Raw genomic sequence first — 18787 nt, 5'->3', positions numbered from 1 at the left:
TATGAGTGTGATGTATATGAGTGTGGGCAGTTCTGTGCAAAACCAAAGACAGCATCAGAAACTCCAGCCCACATTATTTATGGGTTTAATCACTGACAACGATCTCACCTGCGTCTCTGGCAGGAGCATACGCTGGGGATGGCGTAGCGAGATAAGGATTAGCACTGTTATTTTAGTCTACTTATAAAACCATCTAATCTGTATTCGGCAGGTAGAGCGGCGGATGCATTAGATGATGAGTAGAAGCGAGGCTCTTTTTAGCACCAGCCTAGAGCAGCTTCAACTTATAGTTGCATAAAACTCAGATTTCCTAATATGTGACCCTGGACCTCAAAACCAGTCACAAGGGTAATTTTTTTTGAATTTGAGATTTATACATCACCTGAAAGCTGAATAAATTAGATTTCCATTGATGTGTGGTTTGTTATGATATAACAATATTTGAGATATGACTATTGAAAATCTGTAATCTGAGGGTGAAAAAAAAAATCGAAACATTGAGAAAATCTCCTTTAAAGTTGTTCATTAATGTTGGCGATTGTGCTGCATTCACTCACACAAATACATGTTTTATATTTTTACGGCAGGAAATTTACAATATATCTTCATGGAACATGATCTTTACTTAATATCCTAATGATTTTTGGCATAAAAGAAAAATGGATAATTTTGACCCATACACTGTATAGTTGGTAAAACACTAACAAAATGTATGTATGTTACAATGTAATGTAATGTATGTATAATGATATACCCGTGCGACTCGAGACTGGTTTTGTGGTCCAGGGTCACATATTAGGTATTAGTATTTACTAAAACTAGTTTGGTAAGTCGAGTATCACTGTATTCTTATGGTTAGGAGTTGTTCGAATCTCTAACCCTATTAAAGTCTCCCTGTGGTGAAAATCCAGCTTTTAATGTTGTTTATGTGGTGTTTTTAATATGCTTTAAGACAAACCATGTCAACATCCCAGTGTATTCTACTTGTGTTATGTACATTTTAGCAAATATGGGTCGCCATTTGGGAATTCCACGCATAAATTGTGCATTCTTTCAAAAATAGCATTTGAAACACAGTCACAATGATGAAATCTCTGACGTCTCTCTTTTACTTCCCGTGTTGTTGTTGTTATTATTATTATTATGTGTGAAAGAAAGCTTGTCAAATCACTGTCTGTTATTTCAGACCATCAGATTTCCTAAACCCTGTCTGGGACATTCTGCCGGTTCAGGAGTCGTTCTCTTTCCCCTGATGTTTACAGAGGTTTGGAAATGGCTGTATTCTCCTCAGGGAGGACGGGCCGCCGTCAGGCTCGGCTGTAAACAGGGAAATATGGGGATTGTAGGGAAAGAGCCTGACTCGCCCGACTCGCCACCAGCACCTGCTTTCTTCTGCTCTCATTATGTCTGCAATACTCAACAGCAGCAGCGCTGGAGCAGGAGAGAGTCAGCACCACTACACACAAGGCCAACTCTCTCTCTCTGTCAAATATTCTCCTTCAAATACAATGGTATTTAATGGAGAGAGAGAAAATTCCCACCAAAAATCATGAATTCTGGTCAGCCAATATTCTTCAGTGGCCTATGATAGTACCGATATCTAAAGAGAAGAGTTGCCATTGGCCAGTTATTGTGATATTGGCTAGGATTGTTTCAAACTGGCATGAATATTTGGTAGGGATGCACCGATATGAACATTTTGGCCGATAATCGATAATTCTTTATATTTGAAAACCGATAAATATATTGGCCGATAAATCTAAATCCAGATTTTTATATAATTTTTGAGAGCCCGATTACGGAAACAAAACCCTCACCATTAAAAGCAAAAAAAAAAAACATTATTGTGGTCGACGAGTACAGAAATAAACGGTAGAAATGCACAATATTTTGGCCACAATATCGGTATCGGCCGATAATGTAAAATTTTTTTTTGGCTTTAATATAACGGCCAATATTTCGTATCAAGCCGATTACGATAACATTAAAGGGACCGTATGTAAGAAATGTATTTCAATTAATCATAAAATGGCCCTGATATGTCACTAGACATTAAGAAATCATGTTCATTTCAAATACTTATATCACTGACAACAGTAATCCGGCCAGGATATTGTCATTTAAAAGTGAAGTTGCAGCCCTCAACTGTTGTTGATGATGTCATGTTGTGTTTTGGCCTGAAGCTCCACCCTCCACCTATCTACCAATCACGAAGTCAGTAGTGTTTCTGCATCCGGGTTGCCAGCTCTGCTCTAGTTACCACAGCTGCAGCTACAAACGTGTCGGATAAAAAATGTCTAACGTTACGAAACCTGAAAGACCTCGTTATGAATCCGAAATGCGTCGTGACAAAGTCCGAAAAAAACCGTACTGTGTAGGACTCGTCACTTGCCATTGGAAGCTCCTTATAGCAGCCGACGTTCCTGCTGGATCCTGCAGCCTATCTGGCAACCTGGAGTCGGGGGGAGGGGGAGGGGATACACCGCTCTACTGTCATTTGAAAGTGATTGCAGTACCAGTTTTGGCCACAATCTTACATACGGTTCCTTTAAAAATTAACATTATCGTCCGATACCGATATGGTGTTTATTTCTGTACTCGTCGACCACAAGAATGTATTTTCTTTTTTTAAATGTCATTTAATCTGCATACTGTTATCAAATTTTTTTTTTTTTATTTAACAGCCCTAGTTTAAAAAAAAATAGTGAATGCTAATAATCAGTGCGGTTAATTACAGCATGACACTGTTAGCTCTATGAGTTTGAAGAATATCATGCAAACTCAATGCTATACGCTTAGACCGACCTTCACTCAGTTCTCGTGAGTCAGTCGGTGTAGTGTAAGTGTCGACAGTGATGGAGTGGCTCTCCATTGGCCCTGGATTCAACAGTGCCATAAAACACAGTGCAAAAAAAGCTCTGTGTGATTCATTGCCTTTACAGTCCCATAAACTCTTGCCTCATCCGTCAGAAAGTGACAAGGCCGTTTTCTGCTGATGCGTTCGGACCCGATCTGAGTCACGCCAGCTTGAAAGGCGATGGCCAAACCCCTGATAGTCTGATACATCAGCATTTGTTCAGCTCTCCTGAGTTCAGTGGTTCAGAATAGTGGGTTTGCATTGACGTCACGTTCCCTCAGGCGGACTGAGTGGCAGAAGAGCTGCTGAGGGACTGGATTTAACTGTTAAAACGCCAGTAAAATGAACGATTATCAGCTTAAACTAAAGGTTTGACTCGAATCTTGATATAGTGTTTCTTAACACTTACCAAAGATCCGGTGATCCGTGGATATTGGCATGCAGCAGGAATCGTGTTTCCTGACATTCGTCAATGTCAATTTTATTTACATAGCGCCATTAATCACAGCCTAGGTTGACCGATGTACTGCATAATAAAAACATAATAATAAGACAGTACAATATAATTTAATTTAAAAAAACACAATGCAATATAACTTGTATGACAAATAAAAAATAAAAATGTATCTCTGCCTGATCTCGATGCCGGGGAAATACATAAAGCAAATTTGCCTGTGAATGCTTTATATAAATACAATATAGGAAGATCTAAATCCACGTGATCACTTATATCAGTGTTATATATCATCATATCGTCCAGCCCTAAAACTTCTATAGTTTTCTGTCAGTGTTTATTTAAAATATACTTCCAATTATGCAGAATATACGATGGTAAATATTTAATTGAGTTGTCAATCCAAAATCTAACAATACAATACAGGGTCTGATTTTACCCAGGGCTCAACATTAAGCCTTTTCATGTGTGCTTGTCCTTCAGACAGTAAATCTGTCCTTCACTTGTCCGAGTAAAAAAGTTGCTTGTCCGGAATTTTAAAAACAAATTTGTGTTGTAAATATAATTTATTCTGAAGCAATATTCTCATCAGTGTTCAATCAGCTTTGATATTATGTAAATCTGCATATTGTAATATCTGCAACTTTAAAGGGCTAATCTTATTTGCACTTTAAATTCCTAAATTTGATCAATAAATTCAATTATTTAGAATAATAAGACACTATAGGGCTGTTACCCTAGGTAGGGTTGATCAAATTAAATAATTTACACTGAAAATGTACAACTGCATTAAATAATGTTATGAGATTGTTTAAAATATCTTTTAATATACAAATAAGAAACGTTGGAAAGAATGATACTTTTAAACACAACACTAAAACCACCAGTAGGTGGCGACAGGCGACCGTCTTAATGAGCGAGTCATTGAGTCATTCATTCAAACGATTCGTTCAAACAACTGATTCATTCAAGAATGAGGCAGTTTGAATGGGTTATTGAATCTTTGACTCAACCGATTCGTTCAAAACGCTGAATCATTCATTATCATTCAACACGTTCATTCATTAATGATGGTTCTCCTGTGATGTGTGAGGTTACTTAAAGGGGTGGTATGATGCCCTTTTCACAAGATGTAAAATAAGTCTCTGATGTCCCCAGAATGTGTGTGTGAAGTTTTAGCTCAAAATACCCCACAGATATTTTTATATAGTGTGTGTGTCCCTTTAAATGCAAATGAGCTGCTGCTCCCGGCACAGGAAAAAAATTCAAAAATGTGTAAATAGAATATTGATCCAATTTATTATTAGGTCCTTTAGAAGGATGTAGTAACACTTGATTCATTACTACCTTATATTATACATTTTGCATTATTAATATTAATGATGAACCTGTATATAGGCTAGTAGTTCTTGGTAGTCTTCAGTGAAGTGTGAAGAATAGTAGTTATTGATTAGCTAATAGTGAACTACCACATTCAACTGAGCTATTACTTAGTAATTTGTGAATCAGAGTTTTTTTGTTAGTTAATAGTTATTAGAATGTTAATAGTGCGTTACTCATTTGTTCCTGTGCAGTTCTTCATTAATGAAGGAACAGTATTATAAAGTGTTGTCCATAAATTATTACGACTAATCATGCAATCATTCATACATTTCAGTATCAGCTGAAGACATGCCACACTATATACTTTGCCTGTAATGTGTGTGTGTGTGTGTGTGTGTGTTCACAGTTTCTGTGGGGATTGTCTCCAGCCGTGTCTTCAGGTCACGTCTCCGCTCTGTCCGCTCTGCCGAATGCCTTTCGATCCAAAGAAAGTGGACAAATCCTCCAGCGTGGAGAAACAGCTCTCGTCGTATAAGGCTCCGTGTCGGGGGTGCAGCAAAAAGGTCAGTAGACAAATATTGTATTTCACGATTTAGTCCTCTAGTGCTCTTCGTGTGTCGGTCAAAAATGACTGAAATGTATTTTTTTTTTTTTTCAATGAAATGATTGTACTATATTTTAGTTTGATAATGTTTTTTATTTAATATGTTGTTTTTTTTAGGGGATTTGATGGTACTAAATTATATTTACGCTGTATTTGTAATCACTTTATTCACTTTTTGAGCATAGACCTGAAAATGATATTTCCAGCTTAAACTTTTGAATGCTTTAGAGCGACAGACTGAAGTTTGATCTCTTTTCAAAGACGACACTTGGCAGATTATTGCTGAAGAGAAAAAAGTAAACTTAAAAAAAGTTGCAGAATTTTACGTTTATTGTTATGAAAAATTAGCAAAAATACCAATTTTCAACTTTTATATTAAATATATATTTTCAAAATCATGTTTTACTCTAAAACTGTGAGAAAATCAAAGCCATAAATCTAATCCAGTTGTGTTCCACATTTGAGCTTGATATCTCAGTAAATGAGCTTTCAGTGAGATGTTGTTCGACTGCAGTACCAAACGCTTCCACTAGAGGAAATTCGTCTCCCATTCATTTCCAATGCGTCGTGTTTGACTGCGAGTGTGACTCTTTTTTTTCAGGACCATTTAACCTGTTCGAATCATGTCCATGATTTTTTGGGGGGTTTTTTGTTCACTTTGCAAGTGCCAAAACCTTTACCAAGTTTCATCTATTCCAATGAAGAAAAAAACTTTAACTATCACTCCCCTTCTTGAGAATAGATGTGAAAATGCACTACACTCTAAATGACCCATATTTGGGTCAAAAATGGACAAAGCCAACCATTGTGTTAAAAAATGTAATAAAAAAATTTAAACCAATGGTTGGGTTTGTCACAACAACCCATTGTTTGAAACAACCCATTATTTTTAGTGTATCCAAACTTAAATGGTTGTAATTCAAGAATGCTTGGGAATATTATTGCTGAATTGAAAACACTTCAAAAAAGAAAGTATGAAAAAGTGATTTACTGTAAATCAAATGTACTGTACTAAACATTTATTTTATATAAAATATATATTTTACCAAATTATTTTTACTCTAAAATTACTCTAAAAATCAGAGCCATATATCTAACCAAGTTGTGTTCCAATTTTGAAGTGATATCACATAAATTGAAGTTCTGAATTTTGTTTAGGCGCTTTACCAAAAAGATCCACCGGGTGTCTCCCGCATTCCATTGGATTTTGTTTTACGCATTGTCCTGTAACAAAGTAATACATTTCTGTCCACATATCACTTCTTCTGTTACCCCTCTGTGTGAATGTCCTGACGTCTTGTAGAGTATAGAAAAGCAGTGACGCAGCGCATGTCAGACGTGCTCATCTGAGGTTGAGTGTACGTTGAAACCTGTAATGTGGAAAATGGCGTATTCCCCGGCCTTGAGATGTCCTAAATGAGCTTAGAGAGAACTCTAAACTGTGGAAGCATATGGGTGGCGATATTCAATTTGAAATGCAATATGTAAAATGACAATGCATTTCTGTATTTACATTTGCATCGTCATTTTACATATTACATTTCAAATTGAATATCGCCATCCCTATGCTTCCATACTAAACCCTTTATTATCTTTATTATGCAGTTTTTTTTTTTTTTTTTTTTGCTCACTGTTGATTTGACAGCAGTTTTGTAGATATTTTAGATTTGTCAAGTCAGCAAAACATGTTTGCTGGGTTTAAAAACATGACCAGCAAGGCTCACATTTGCACTTTACAGTACAGTACATAAAAAATGTATGATTAAACAGTTAACCAAACAGTTGATGGACCCCATTGACTTCCATAGTATTTTTTTTCTTCTTCCTACTATGGGGTCCATCAACTGTTTGGTTAACAACATTCTTCAAAATATCTTCCTTTGTCTTCAGCAGACGAAAAAAAGATAGAAATTCATACAGGTTTGAAACAACTTGAAGGTGAGTAAATGATGACAGAATTTTCATTTTTAAGTGAACTATCCCTTTAAAGGGGTGATGCCCCTTTTCACAAGATGTAAAATAAGTCTCTGATGTCCCCAGAGTGTGTGTGTGAAGTTTTAGCTCAAAATACCCCACAGATATTTTTATATAACATGTTAAAATTGTCACTTTTTGAGGGTGAGCAAAAACACAGTTTTTGTGTGTGTCCCTTTAAATGCAAATGAGCTGCTGCTCCCGGCACAGGAGGCGGAGCTACAACAGCTTGTGTCCTGAAAATGCAGTAGGGGTTCAGCGAAAAATCGGCAGCTGGCAGCAGGAAGTAGCTGCCACTGGCAGCTGACGTCAGCTGCCGCTAATAACCGGAAGTCGGAGGTGGATGCCGCTTTTAGCAAGGCAAATAAATTATTATATCAATGTATATATATCATTTTAGTACTTATTTAAATAAATTACTTAAATTTGTAATTATTTTGTAATTGGTTTAAAAAGGTTTATCAAATATAAATTAAGTAACGAAGATCATAGACAGTACAAAAAACAAACATTAAGCTACACTTGAAATTATGAATTTGTACGTGTATAAATATAATTTGTGTACATGTTTGTCAAATAATGAAATATATACATAAATGAATGCCTATATAATATTGTATATTTATTAAACGCACATAAACATTCATTAAACAAATAATGAAAGTCATGTCTAAAAGAAGAAAAAAAAACATTTTCTCAATGACCTTTATTTAAAAATCATATTTTGCTATCATTTAAGTTCAGTTTTACATTTGTAGTATTTCAATACATTCTTGTCTTTGTTTTATAAAACAGCTGTAACTTTGAAAACAGGCTTGATATTTGTTGTTCTGAAATCAGAATGAACAATTCTGAACTAGATGTTAAAGTTCATAAAAAACTAAGTTGGCTTGAAAAAGAAAGTTTGAAAACGTTTTACAATGTTCTAGCATGGTTTAACATGATTTACAATGTTTCTAGTGTTAGGGGATAACAGCTTAAAGACCCAGGACCAGATATGATGAAAGAAGACCAGGAGTCGTGAGGTTCAATCAAATAAGTAAAAATTTACTGAAGAATAGTTTCATCGGTAGAGCCAGGCGTCAAAGTCTCACGGGGTCGCAAGCCAGAGACTCTACTGTACACAAAATCTCACACCAGTTATACCATTTCCAAGGGCATGATTGACATCAGTAAATACAGATTGGCTACTTCTCATTGGCAAAAGAACAAAGTTAAAACAATTCTACACTTATGGATAGATAGGAGGGTAAGTCGACATTGTCATCCGAGTCCAAGATGGTCCGGTGATGACCTCGGAGGTCGTAGAAAGGCGTCTTGGGGTCAGCTGCTGCATATCACAAGACCTGCACAGAGCATTCAACACACACACACAAAAACACAATGGAATCGCAGTTCCTCCAAAAGTAGTACAGATAATGTTCACTTTAAAGAAATACACATAAAAGTACAATTCTGTGAATCAGATCACATAGTGTTTAACCCCTGTAACCTTAAGATTAGTAAGAAAGACAGATGTTAGAAAAAGATAGATAAGTTAGAAAGAAAGAAAAGAAATAAAAGAAATACAGACAGACGTTAGAAAAAGAAAGAAAATAAAGAAAGACAGATGTTAGAAAAAGAAAGAAAGAAACTTTAGAGTAATGTTGCTGTCAGAGCATAAACAATATCTGCAATATGAATAAGTTACGACGATAAAAGTTCAAAGCAAAGGGAGACTTTTATTTTATTTATTTTTTACAGAAATCACTTTAAGGACTACAACAAACAACTGGTGGGGACTACACAAGCTTCCTCCTGGGCTAGTGACATCACTAACCTTAACACACACACACACCTGAAAAACAAATGTTATAAATGTTATGGGGAAACAAAACCACCGTAATAACTTACCATTAGCATGAATACACTGCAGTCCACAGATCCCAACTGAGCTGGAACATCCTGGAAAAAAAAAATCTAAATGGAAAAACTAACATTTTATTTATACACTAAAGATAGTAAAGAAATCAAAATTGTTGTAACATGAAATCAATACCTTATTTTTAACAAGCTTCCAAGATCCCGGATCCATCTTTATTGCAATTGAGCTTAAAAAGAAGGGGGAAAAAGTTAGTTATTTTATACACACGAGAGAAAGAGAGAGATGAACTCCGTGTTGAACCACTTAGCCATGTTGCAGCAGTAGACAGTAGCATACCTGAACTAGGGAGCAGGTGTAATTTATTTTTTAAATGCCACTGTCTATGCCTATCTAAAGCCAGAGAACAAAGCGTTGAACTGAACCACTGGACTAATATTTAAAACTTTGAAGCCCGGTTTCACAGATAGGGTTTAGATTATGCCAGGATTAGGCCTTAGTGCAATTAGGACTTTTATAAATATGCCTTAGAAAAAACATTACTGTTGTGAATCTTAAAAGAAACAATGGCACTGATATTTTAAGATACACAAGTGTAATTTGCTTTCAGTTAAACATGCATTTTAGTCTGGGACTAGTTTGAGCCTTGTCTGTGAAACTGGGGGTGAAAGTTATATGGAAAAAGTGAACAGTTCCAGTATATTTTGAATAGATATATATATAAAATAATTATATATATATATATATATATATATATTCTGGTCTCATCTGGTGATTGGGTCCCATCCAAAACATGATAAAACTAAGAAAATAAACAGACACTGAAATGTCAAATTTTAGATACAATCTAGAATTTGTATAAAAAAAATAAAAAGATAAAAAACAGAATGCCTTTTGCCTGCTTTGATCAAGACAGGATATAACACATTTGAACATTATGTGAAAACATACCAGTGAGTTTGGTTGGTTTTGCAACTGGAAATCTGGGGTTTCCTTCCTGGCACATATGTTTGTCCATCCCCAGCAATCTGTGACAGGCTGTGGTGAACTTGGTGAAACTACAAAAAAACAGAAGTTTAGAATATGGTGAAGTAATGTTGATTAAAATGGTGTTTTGTATTACATAAGTTAGATCATTTGGGATATGTTTTGTTAGCGTTGCACGTGTATCATCAAGGCTGAGCTTGTCAATTCCAATAAATCAGCATGAGCTTTATTCTAATCAATAGATTAAGTTAACATGTTAACAAACGCTAATATTTAATGATAATGGTAACGTAAGTTAGTATTTGAAGTTAATGATAGCCCCTCACAAACCAGGAGCACACGGTGCACAAGCTGCGTTTCTACAAATGATTAAATTAACCAATTCAACTTAAGTAGTCACAGATACACTGTCTCTAACATAAAAGGTAAACTCCAACGTACAGAGCAACAATTATTTATAAATCTGATAATATACGAACTTACCGAGCCAAATACCGCCGCCATTACTGAAGATTCGCCGGCGCCACCATTGGCTGCTCTCGCTTGACTTCCAGGTAAATGTGATTGGTTGCTACTACGTTGGACGATACTGATTGGCTGCCACGAAATGGCAGGTCCCTCCTAATATGGCAGGGCTTCCGGCTGTCAACGGCAGCTACTTCCTGCTGCCAGTTGCCGATTTTTCGCTGAACCCCCTCTCAAAAACTTTTAGCCTTTTATGTTCAAACCGAAGTCAGAAAGATGGAGAGACTCAAGAAGAAGAGACAACATGTAGAACAGGACATTTCTGAATGGTTAGTTGATGAATTTATGAAGCTGATGTGTAGTTATCTTCTAGTCATTGATTAGCATATTCTGTCTTGATAATCTATAAATCGTGTTCAGGGGGCGGGGGGCGGGGTTTATGTAAATTCTAGTGTTGGTGATGTCACTAACCCGGGAGGAATGTGGTGTAGTCTCTACCAGCCGTTTGTTGTAGTTCTTAAAAAGTGATTTCTGTAAAAGCAAATATCTCCCTTTGCTTTGAACTTTGAGCGTTGTAACTTTGCAGATGTTGTTTATGCTCAAACAGCAACATTACACACTCACTAAAGTTAGAAAAGTCAAATCATAATCAACCACCCCTTTAATCAAGGTGTTATTTGTATTAAGCTCACGTTGCTCACGTTGCTCTGTCATGTCTCTGTGAATGTCTCAGGTCACCCTGGTCAAAATGCGGTCGCATATTTCATCTTGCACAAAGGTTCAGGAACAGATGGCCAACTGCCCGAAGTTCATGCCTGTGGTCCCGACCTCACAGCCCATTCCCAGGTAAGCGTCAGGGGTCATTGCAGGTCATTGGGATTAGATCATACTCCTCAGGTGATTCTACATTATAAGCCTGCCTTATTTCTCACATTATTGTTACTTGAAAAAATATGCTTTGCATTTGTATTATTCCGTACTATAAAAAATAAATAAAAAAACTAGGGCTGTGCAGCGATTAATTGCATCCAAAATAAAAGTTTGTGTTTACATAATGTGTGTGTACTGTGTATAATTATTTCGCATATATAAATGCACATATGCATGTATATATTTAAGAAATATTTGCATGTTTATACTGTATATATATTTATAATTTATATTAGCTATAAATATACATATTTTATATATTAATAACACATTTTTCTTAAATGTATACGTGTGTGTGTGTTTATATATACAAAATAATTAAACACAGTACACACACATATATTATGTAAACACACACTTTTATTTTGGATGCAATTAAATGTTTAGAAATAAAGCACACTGCTATTGTGAAATCACACAAACTGTGATTGAATTAAATAAATATATGTGGTTTTTGCACTACCTTTTGCTGATGTCATCATTTACATGCGTGGATAACAGACTCCATCTCTGCATATACTGAGTGTGTGTTGCTTATAACGTTCATCTGAGAACGTAACGTGTGTCATTTCATCAGATTTGTAACGTAAATCATTGATAAACCTACGCCAACACAGGAGAATACATCAATGCTTCTAAATATACAAACTGTTGTTTATCACGATTTCAAATTAAAGTTTAACCCCTCGCTCTGAGTTTGCATGTTTTGAAGTCCACATGAAATTACATGTGGCATTTCTATCGTACAGAAGTGTACGCTCAATCATATTCTGATTTACTGGGATTGTATTTTAAAGTCTCCCTGTGGTGAAACTCCAGCTTTTAATGTTGTTCATATGTCTATGTGGTGTTTTTAATCTGCTTTTAGACAAACCATGTGTAAATTCTTAAGTCGACACCATTGCTGAGTAGTGTTGTCACGGTACCAAAATTTCAGTATTCGGTACCAATACCAGTGAAAATCCACGGTTCTCGGTACCAATTTCGGTACCAAAGGGCTAGAAATCAAATTCTTTGCTGATACTTCCTCGTCATCATGGAGAGCGCAGTTCGCACTGTTTCAAAAATAGTCGATCTCCGAATGCGAATGAACTTACTCTGAATTTTATTTTTGGATCCTTTCTCAAATACAAGGTCAATATTGATTTTCACTAATGACAAAACAACAAATTATCCGTGAATTTATATGGAACTAGTCTTTAAAAGCTTTCCATCTTTACTCTCCTCATGTAACGTTGCATTCGGAGATCGACAAGTTTCTCCTTTCCACAAGCGCTTGCTCTCCCGTGGCGTCTGACGTTGCTATGCAACCATGAACATAGGCGTGCCTGGAAAACCGAGTGCGTCGCGTCGATTATGAGCATGCTTGCCGCGCGCCTACATTTGGAATAACTAATCTGTACGCGCAAAAAACGCTCTATGTGAACGGCCACTTATGGCAACGTGACATTAGCCAAATCCAAAATATTTCCATATGTGTCTCTTTCCTCCTTTCTTATCAACAAGTGGATTTACAGCCACCACACCAGCAGCACCGCCGGTCTCCATGTCTCAGCGCTTTGATAAGAGGACGCGCAACTGCACGCGCTCAGTGCATGCGTGCATGCGCATCACGGGTTCTCGATACCACCGGTACTTAAGAAAACTTGATACCGTGACGTTTACATTTTTCTAGTACCGACTTGGTACCGAAGTACCGGGTCTTTTGACAACACCATTGCTGAGTATTTCCTCCTTAAAACTGCAGTGAACCAAAGACAGTCTCAAACACACGCTTTGAAATCGCTGGTGTTTCTGACGTCACAAACTACCTTGTAACCAATCAGATCACCCTGTGATCGTCAACCAGTGGATCTCTGAGCTGAGTGAGTGAGTGAGTGGAGGCGGGGCTCATTTGCATATTCATAGAACTGCGTATACTCAATGAGGCAAGGGTGTCGAGTTACATTCAAGATATTTTAAGGCATGAACAACATTTAATATGTAATTTTGGTGATCAAAGATGAGTTTTAAGGGATAAAATGATTGACTACAGGGGACTTTAAGTGTCAGTCAGGACAAACAATGGAATTACGTCAATCGAAACGTGTTGCATTGCTCTTGTTTTGGACGGTGTTGGAACAGCGTTTTCTTTCTTTCCCCCTACATTAAAGCACAACCAATCCCACAATTCCCTCATGCAAACACTGCCTTATGGCTCATGCTCCTCTAAAGCACTCAATGCTCTTCGGGACAAGAGTCAGAACGCTTTAAAATATGGATCCAGGACGCGTTTCACTCTTAAGAGATGCTCGTAGACACACACTAGTGTAGGTATACTTAGATCTAGAGACGTCAAACTGATGTCTGAAGTTTTGCAGACAGGAATCCGATAAAAGTCCAATCGGATGACTTCAGGTTAAATTGTGTGTGTGTTTCTCTTCCTGTGCTTCAAAGGAAGAGTAAAGAACGACAGAGCGGGAGGAGGATGAGAATTAATTAGCTCTTCAAAGCAGAGCATGTTGATGAATTCCCACTGTGTGTCTGTTGCATCACGGATATTATCGTACTCTTTGTGGAAACATCACACACATGTTGTAGAACTATGCCATCAGTGCAGACTTCTGTCTCGGTGCCAGTGCTGTCTTTGTTCACTTTTCCCGCTCTAATCGGTTACCATGGCGTTTCATTGGATCATCACACCTGTTAGTCTCTCAGTTCATTATCATTGTATACTTATCTGTTCATTTCCAACTTTTGTTTGTGTGTTTGTTACGCTATGTTGATATTCTCAGTTTATTCGGCAACACTTTACAATAAGGTTAATTAATTAAATACCTGGTTTAAAAGACTGTTTTTGTATTTGGAAGTTCAAAGAGTTCAAGAAGAAGATGAGTTAAAAGTTCTAATCCAAAGGCATTTAATAAAAGAATAAACTGTAACACTTTACAGTTAATGTATTTACTAACACGAGTTAACAATGAGCAATACATTTGTTACAGCATTTATTAATCTTTGTAAATGTTAGATAATATCCATCTGTTCATTGTTAGTTCATGTTAGTTCACAGTGCATTAACTTATGTTAACAAATACAACCTTTGATTTTGAGAATGTATTAGTAAATGTTGAAATTAATATTAACGAAGATTAATTAATGCTGTAGAAGTATTGTTCATGTTAACTAAGGTAGTTAACTAATGAACCTTATTATAAAGTGTTACTGAATAAACTGAGAATATCAACATAGCGTAACAAACACACAAACAACTGAGGAAACACAGGAACTTAAGTACACAATGATAATGAACTGAAAGACTAACAGGTGAGATGATCCAATGAAACGCCATGGTAACTGATTAAGAGCGGGAAAAGTGAACAAAGACAACAGGAAATAATGAAAAACAAACTAAAAGTCCATGAAAATGAAACTAAATGACTGAATATGTGTGACTGGAAACTATTTCAGACTGCTTCATTTTCACATCTGATGATCTAGAACAAACTCAAGTGAGCTTTTGAGCTGAACAAATATTTAAAGACTGCATGAAACAACATTCGCAACCCATTTTACTTCTGTAAGCAGATAAAGTGAATCGAGAAAAAATGTAGATCAGGACTAGGGGTGTGCGATATGTGTACTCTATGATGATATCATTATTGTTGTTTTAGCGATGTGCGAGCTGACATGAATCTGCATATTTAATGAATCAGTGTAATGAGTGATTCATTTTTAATGACTGAATGAATCAGCCATTTGAACAAATCTTTTGAGCGAATGACTCAGTGACTCACTTGCTGCCATCTACATGCATCTAATAAAAAAAATAAAAACAATTACCATTGTAAAAGTAAAAATCCCCTGGGGCAAATATTGCCTCGTAATGGAATAGTTGAGTTCTGTCACCGCTGTAAATCGCACCGATTAAAAATAAAGCTTTGGGAGTCACGACAGTCCTAAAGTAGCACAAAAACTAGTTATCGCTATCGACAACATCCCAGAAAATATCAAGATATTTCAGTATCACACACCTAGTCAGGACACGATTTTATGTTTCTAGGAATTTAATTGATCGAGAAAAGCGTCTCTATATGACAGATGGCTGGAAGGGAGGGGTTATAAATAAGCAATGCAGCAAGTTATTACATTTATGAAGTAAATATTTACTTCTTTTAACCTTGTGTCAGACACTTTTTTTTATTTATTTTTTTATGCTTGTCTGCCTCATCTATTAATCCAGTTATCTCTCAGTCTTTTCCATGCAAACATCTTTGCCAGACCATCGGGTATTCAAGCTGCATGGCAGAATTTAAAGTGCCCTATTATGCTGTTTTAAAGGCTTCCCATTTTGTCTCTTACAACAGGTTCACACGCATCCAAGGTCAAATAACACTTCAATTTTCTCATAATATACATTGCAGCATCACCTCATTTCTCAGAGTCTTTAAACGGTTCGTTCAAAACCCCGCCTCTCTGAGAGCCTGCTCTGCTCTGATTGGTCAGACAGCTCAGTCTGCTCTGATTGGTCGAATTCTTACAGTGCGTGTCGGAAACAAAACGACCATTATGATGGCGTCGTTTTTCCATATCAATTCCAACGCTTTGGAAGAGCATCAAAGTGGATTTGCAGCGTCTTCTCCACATGAACAACACGAACCAAACTCCTCCAGTCTCAGATTAACTACAGTGTTAGAGGGCGGAGCTAAGATACGCTGTTCAGCCAATCAAGACCACAGGCTGGCATTATGCAAATGAGTTACATTGTTACGTAGAAAGTGATGCTGGAATTACTGACAGTTCAGAATCGATTCTTTGTTTGAGGAGTCAGTAACTTTATTTGTTGTGCGCTTTGATCTTTGAAACTATGCAGACCTTTTACATTGGCAAACATCTCTATTACACACTGCATGAAAGAGAATATTCGAACAAGTATAATAGGGGAACTTTAAAAAAAAGAGTAGATATCTGGTTCAGAAAGGGAAAGGTACATTTACATGTTTGATTGCCTTTGTTATTGTCCTTTACATAGTGTTGATTGAGAATGTGATTTATGGAATTATAATATAATATGTACAAATTTTGGCAGTATAGAGCATCACAATGTGGTTTCCGGAAGTAAAAATATAATTAAATTGAACTGAATGCCCAGTTAAGTGTTACATTACCCATTATCCTGAGAGAAATGCACTGTTTTTATCCTTCCGCTTGTCCATGTTTGCTGGCTATCTAAACAAATTTAGCCTGAAACGCAAGTTATTCAATATTAATATTCCATTGGCGTGTTAACATTCGTTAGTCTGCTAAATAAAAGTAATATCCCTGAAGTTGTTCAGGCATGAGAACACAAGGTTATTGGCTCGTTTCTTATAGACTTCGCTTCAGTGTTATACTCCCTCTGGTTGTACATTTGCATAAGTCATGTTAGCAATGATAATCAGTTTGTTACACAACTCTGTTCATTTGCCTATTTACTCTTTTACTCTCATTATGTAATTCTGTAGAAATGTGATATTAGTTGGTTAAGAGTAAGACAATTTTTCTCGGTAAATGAGTAAATGTAATAAGTTACATTAAAGTACAATAAAGTTGGATTTCTTTAAGAGTGAGTGTTGCACCTTTTCTCCAATTTATATGGGATTTTAGAAAATAAACGTGATTTCTCTTCACAAATCAACTGTTTCTTGTTTTTCACTGCCGTGTCTCTTAGATTTAGAGGACTAGAGAGCCTACAATCAGTATGAGTAACATACTTAGTCCCCCTGTTTGAGAAACTCCAGCTTTTAATGTTGTTTATGTGTCTATGTGGTGTTTTTAATCTGCTTTAAGACAAACCATGTGTAAGTTCATAAGTCGACAGCATTGCTGAGTATTTCCTCCTTAAAACTGCAGTGAACCAAAGACAGTCTCAAACACACGCTTTGAAATCGCTGGTGTTTCTGACGTCACAAACTACCTTGTAACCAATCAGATCAACGTGTGATCGTCAACCAGTGGATCTCTGAGCTGAGTGAGTGGAGGCGGGGCTAATTTGCATATTCATAGAACCGCGCATACTAAATGAGGCAAGGGTGTCGAGTTACAGTCAAGATATTTTAAGGCATGAAGATTTTTTTTCTAGGTGAACATTTTGGTGATCAAAGATGAGTTAAAATGATTGACTACAGGGGGACTGTAAATGCTGTCAAATAAATATTGGTGACTTGTGTAATTGAGTCATATTTGCTGTAAGGTGTCTGGGTAACACTTAACAATAAGGTTCATTAGTTAATGTATTAACTAACATGAACTAACCATGAGCAATACATTTGTTACAGTATGTTTTAATCTTTGTTAAAGTTAGTTAATAATAATACAGCTGTTGATTGTTTGTTCATGTTAGTTCACAGTGCATTAACTAATGTTAACAAATACAACCTTGGATTTTAATAACGTATTAGTAATTGTTGAAATTAATATTAACTAAGATTAATAAATGCTGAAGAAGTATTGTTCATTCTTAGTTAATGTTAAGTAAGGTTGTTAACTAAATGAACCTTACTGTAAAGTGTTACCGGTGTCTGTACTTTTACGCAAGTGTGGTTTTCAGGAACATGTTTTTCTCCATCGACAGCAATATTCCAAACCGCTCCACATTTGTGTGTCCGTTCTGTGGCGCTCGAAACCTGGACCAACAGGAGCTGGTGAAGCACTGCATGGAGAACCACCGCAATGACCCCAACAAAGTGGTGAGTGTGAGTTACCTTGAAGTTCAATTCAATTTCAATTCACATTTATTTGTATAGCGCTTCTCACAATACATTGTGATTTCAAAGCAGCTTTACAGAAAATGCACGAGTCCACATTACAATTTACAGTGATCTGTATTGATTTAAGCAATCAAACGCTGGGTCACGGAGCGTGTCATCAAAGAACAACAACAAAAAAGTCATTCTGAAAGTTTTTCTGATGTGAGACCTTTATTTTGAAAGACATGAGTGAAGCTTAAAGGAGTAGTTCACTTCAAAATTTAAAATTACAACGTTATTACGTAATGTGTGGCGCATCACAGCTAGTGCAAGACGAGCATTTGTGGTTAAAAGTATATAAATGTTTATTTTGTTATTAAATGTCCGCTGGTTTGTCTAGATAAGACTCTTATTCCTCGGCTGGATCGTGTCAAGACTTTGAAGCTGCACTGAAACTCACATTTGGACCTTTAAATCCTGAAGTGTGTGTGCATGTGTGTGTGTGTGTCAGACATCTTTGATAAATACATTTGCTTGGTTTCAATTCCTAAAAATTTGGGTTGCGGCTCAAAACCAGTCGAGAACCACAGCAGAATATCTTGTATTAAGAATTAAAGTGAAAACCTTA

The 18787-nt window shown here is 36.4% G+C and overlaps 1 protein-coding gene across 2 annotated transcripts in view; it reads left to right on the top strand.

Annotated features, from left to right (window-relative positions):
* The window catches only part of rnf166 (ring finger protein 166), a 37759-nt gene that overhangs the window by 5177 nt on the left and 13795 nt on the right, over positions 1-18787 (top strand). Inside the window, exons 2-4 of one of the 2 annotated variants that reach the window (XM_082161050.1) lie at positions 5041-5197; positions 11259-11371; positions 18045-18165. In XM_082161050.1, coding sequence (XP_082017176.1) covers positions 5041-5197; positions 11259-11371; positions 18045-18165 — 391 coding nt within the window. The remainder of the gene's footprint in view (positions 1-5040; positions 5198-11258; positions 11372-18044; positions 18166-18787) is intronic. The other variant, XM_082161051.1, reaches the window with a different exon arrangement.

Source organism: Leuciscus leuciscus (genome assembly GCF_965113295.1).
Source record: "Leuciscus leuciscus genome assembly, chromosome: 2".
Taxonomy (NCBI): Eukaryota; Metazoa; Chordata; class Actinopteri; order Cypriniformes; family Leuciscidae; genus Leuciscus; species Leuciscus leuciscus.
The sequence above is the reverse complement of the archived record's forward strand: the minus strand, read 5'-3'. Positions and strand labels throughout refer to the sequence as shown.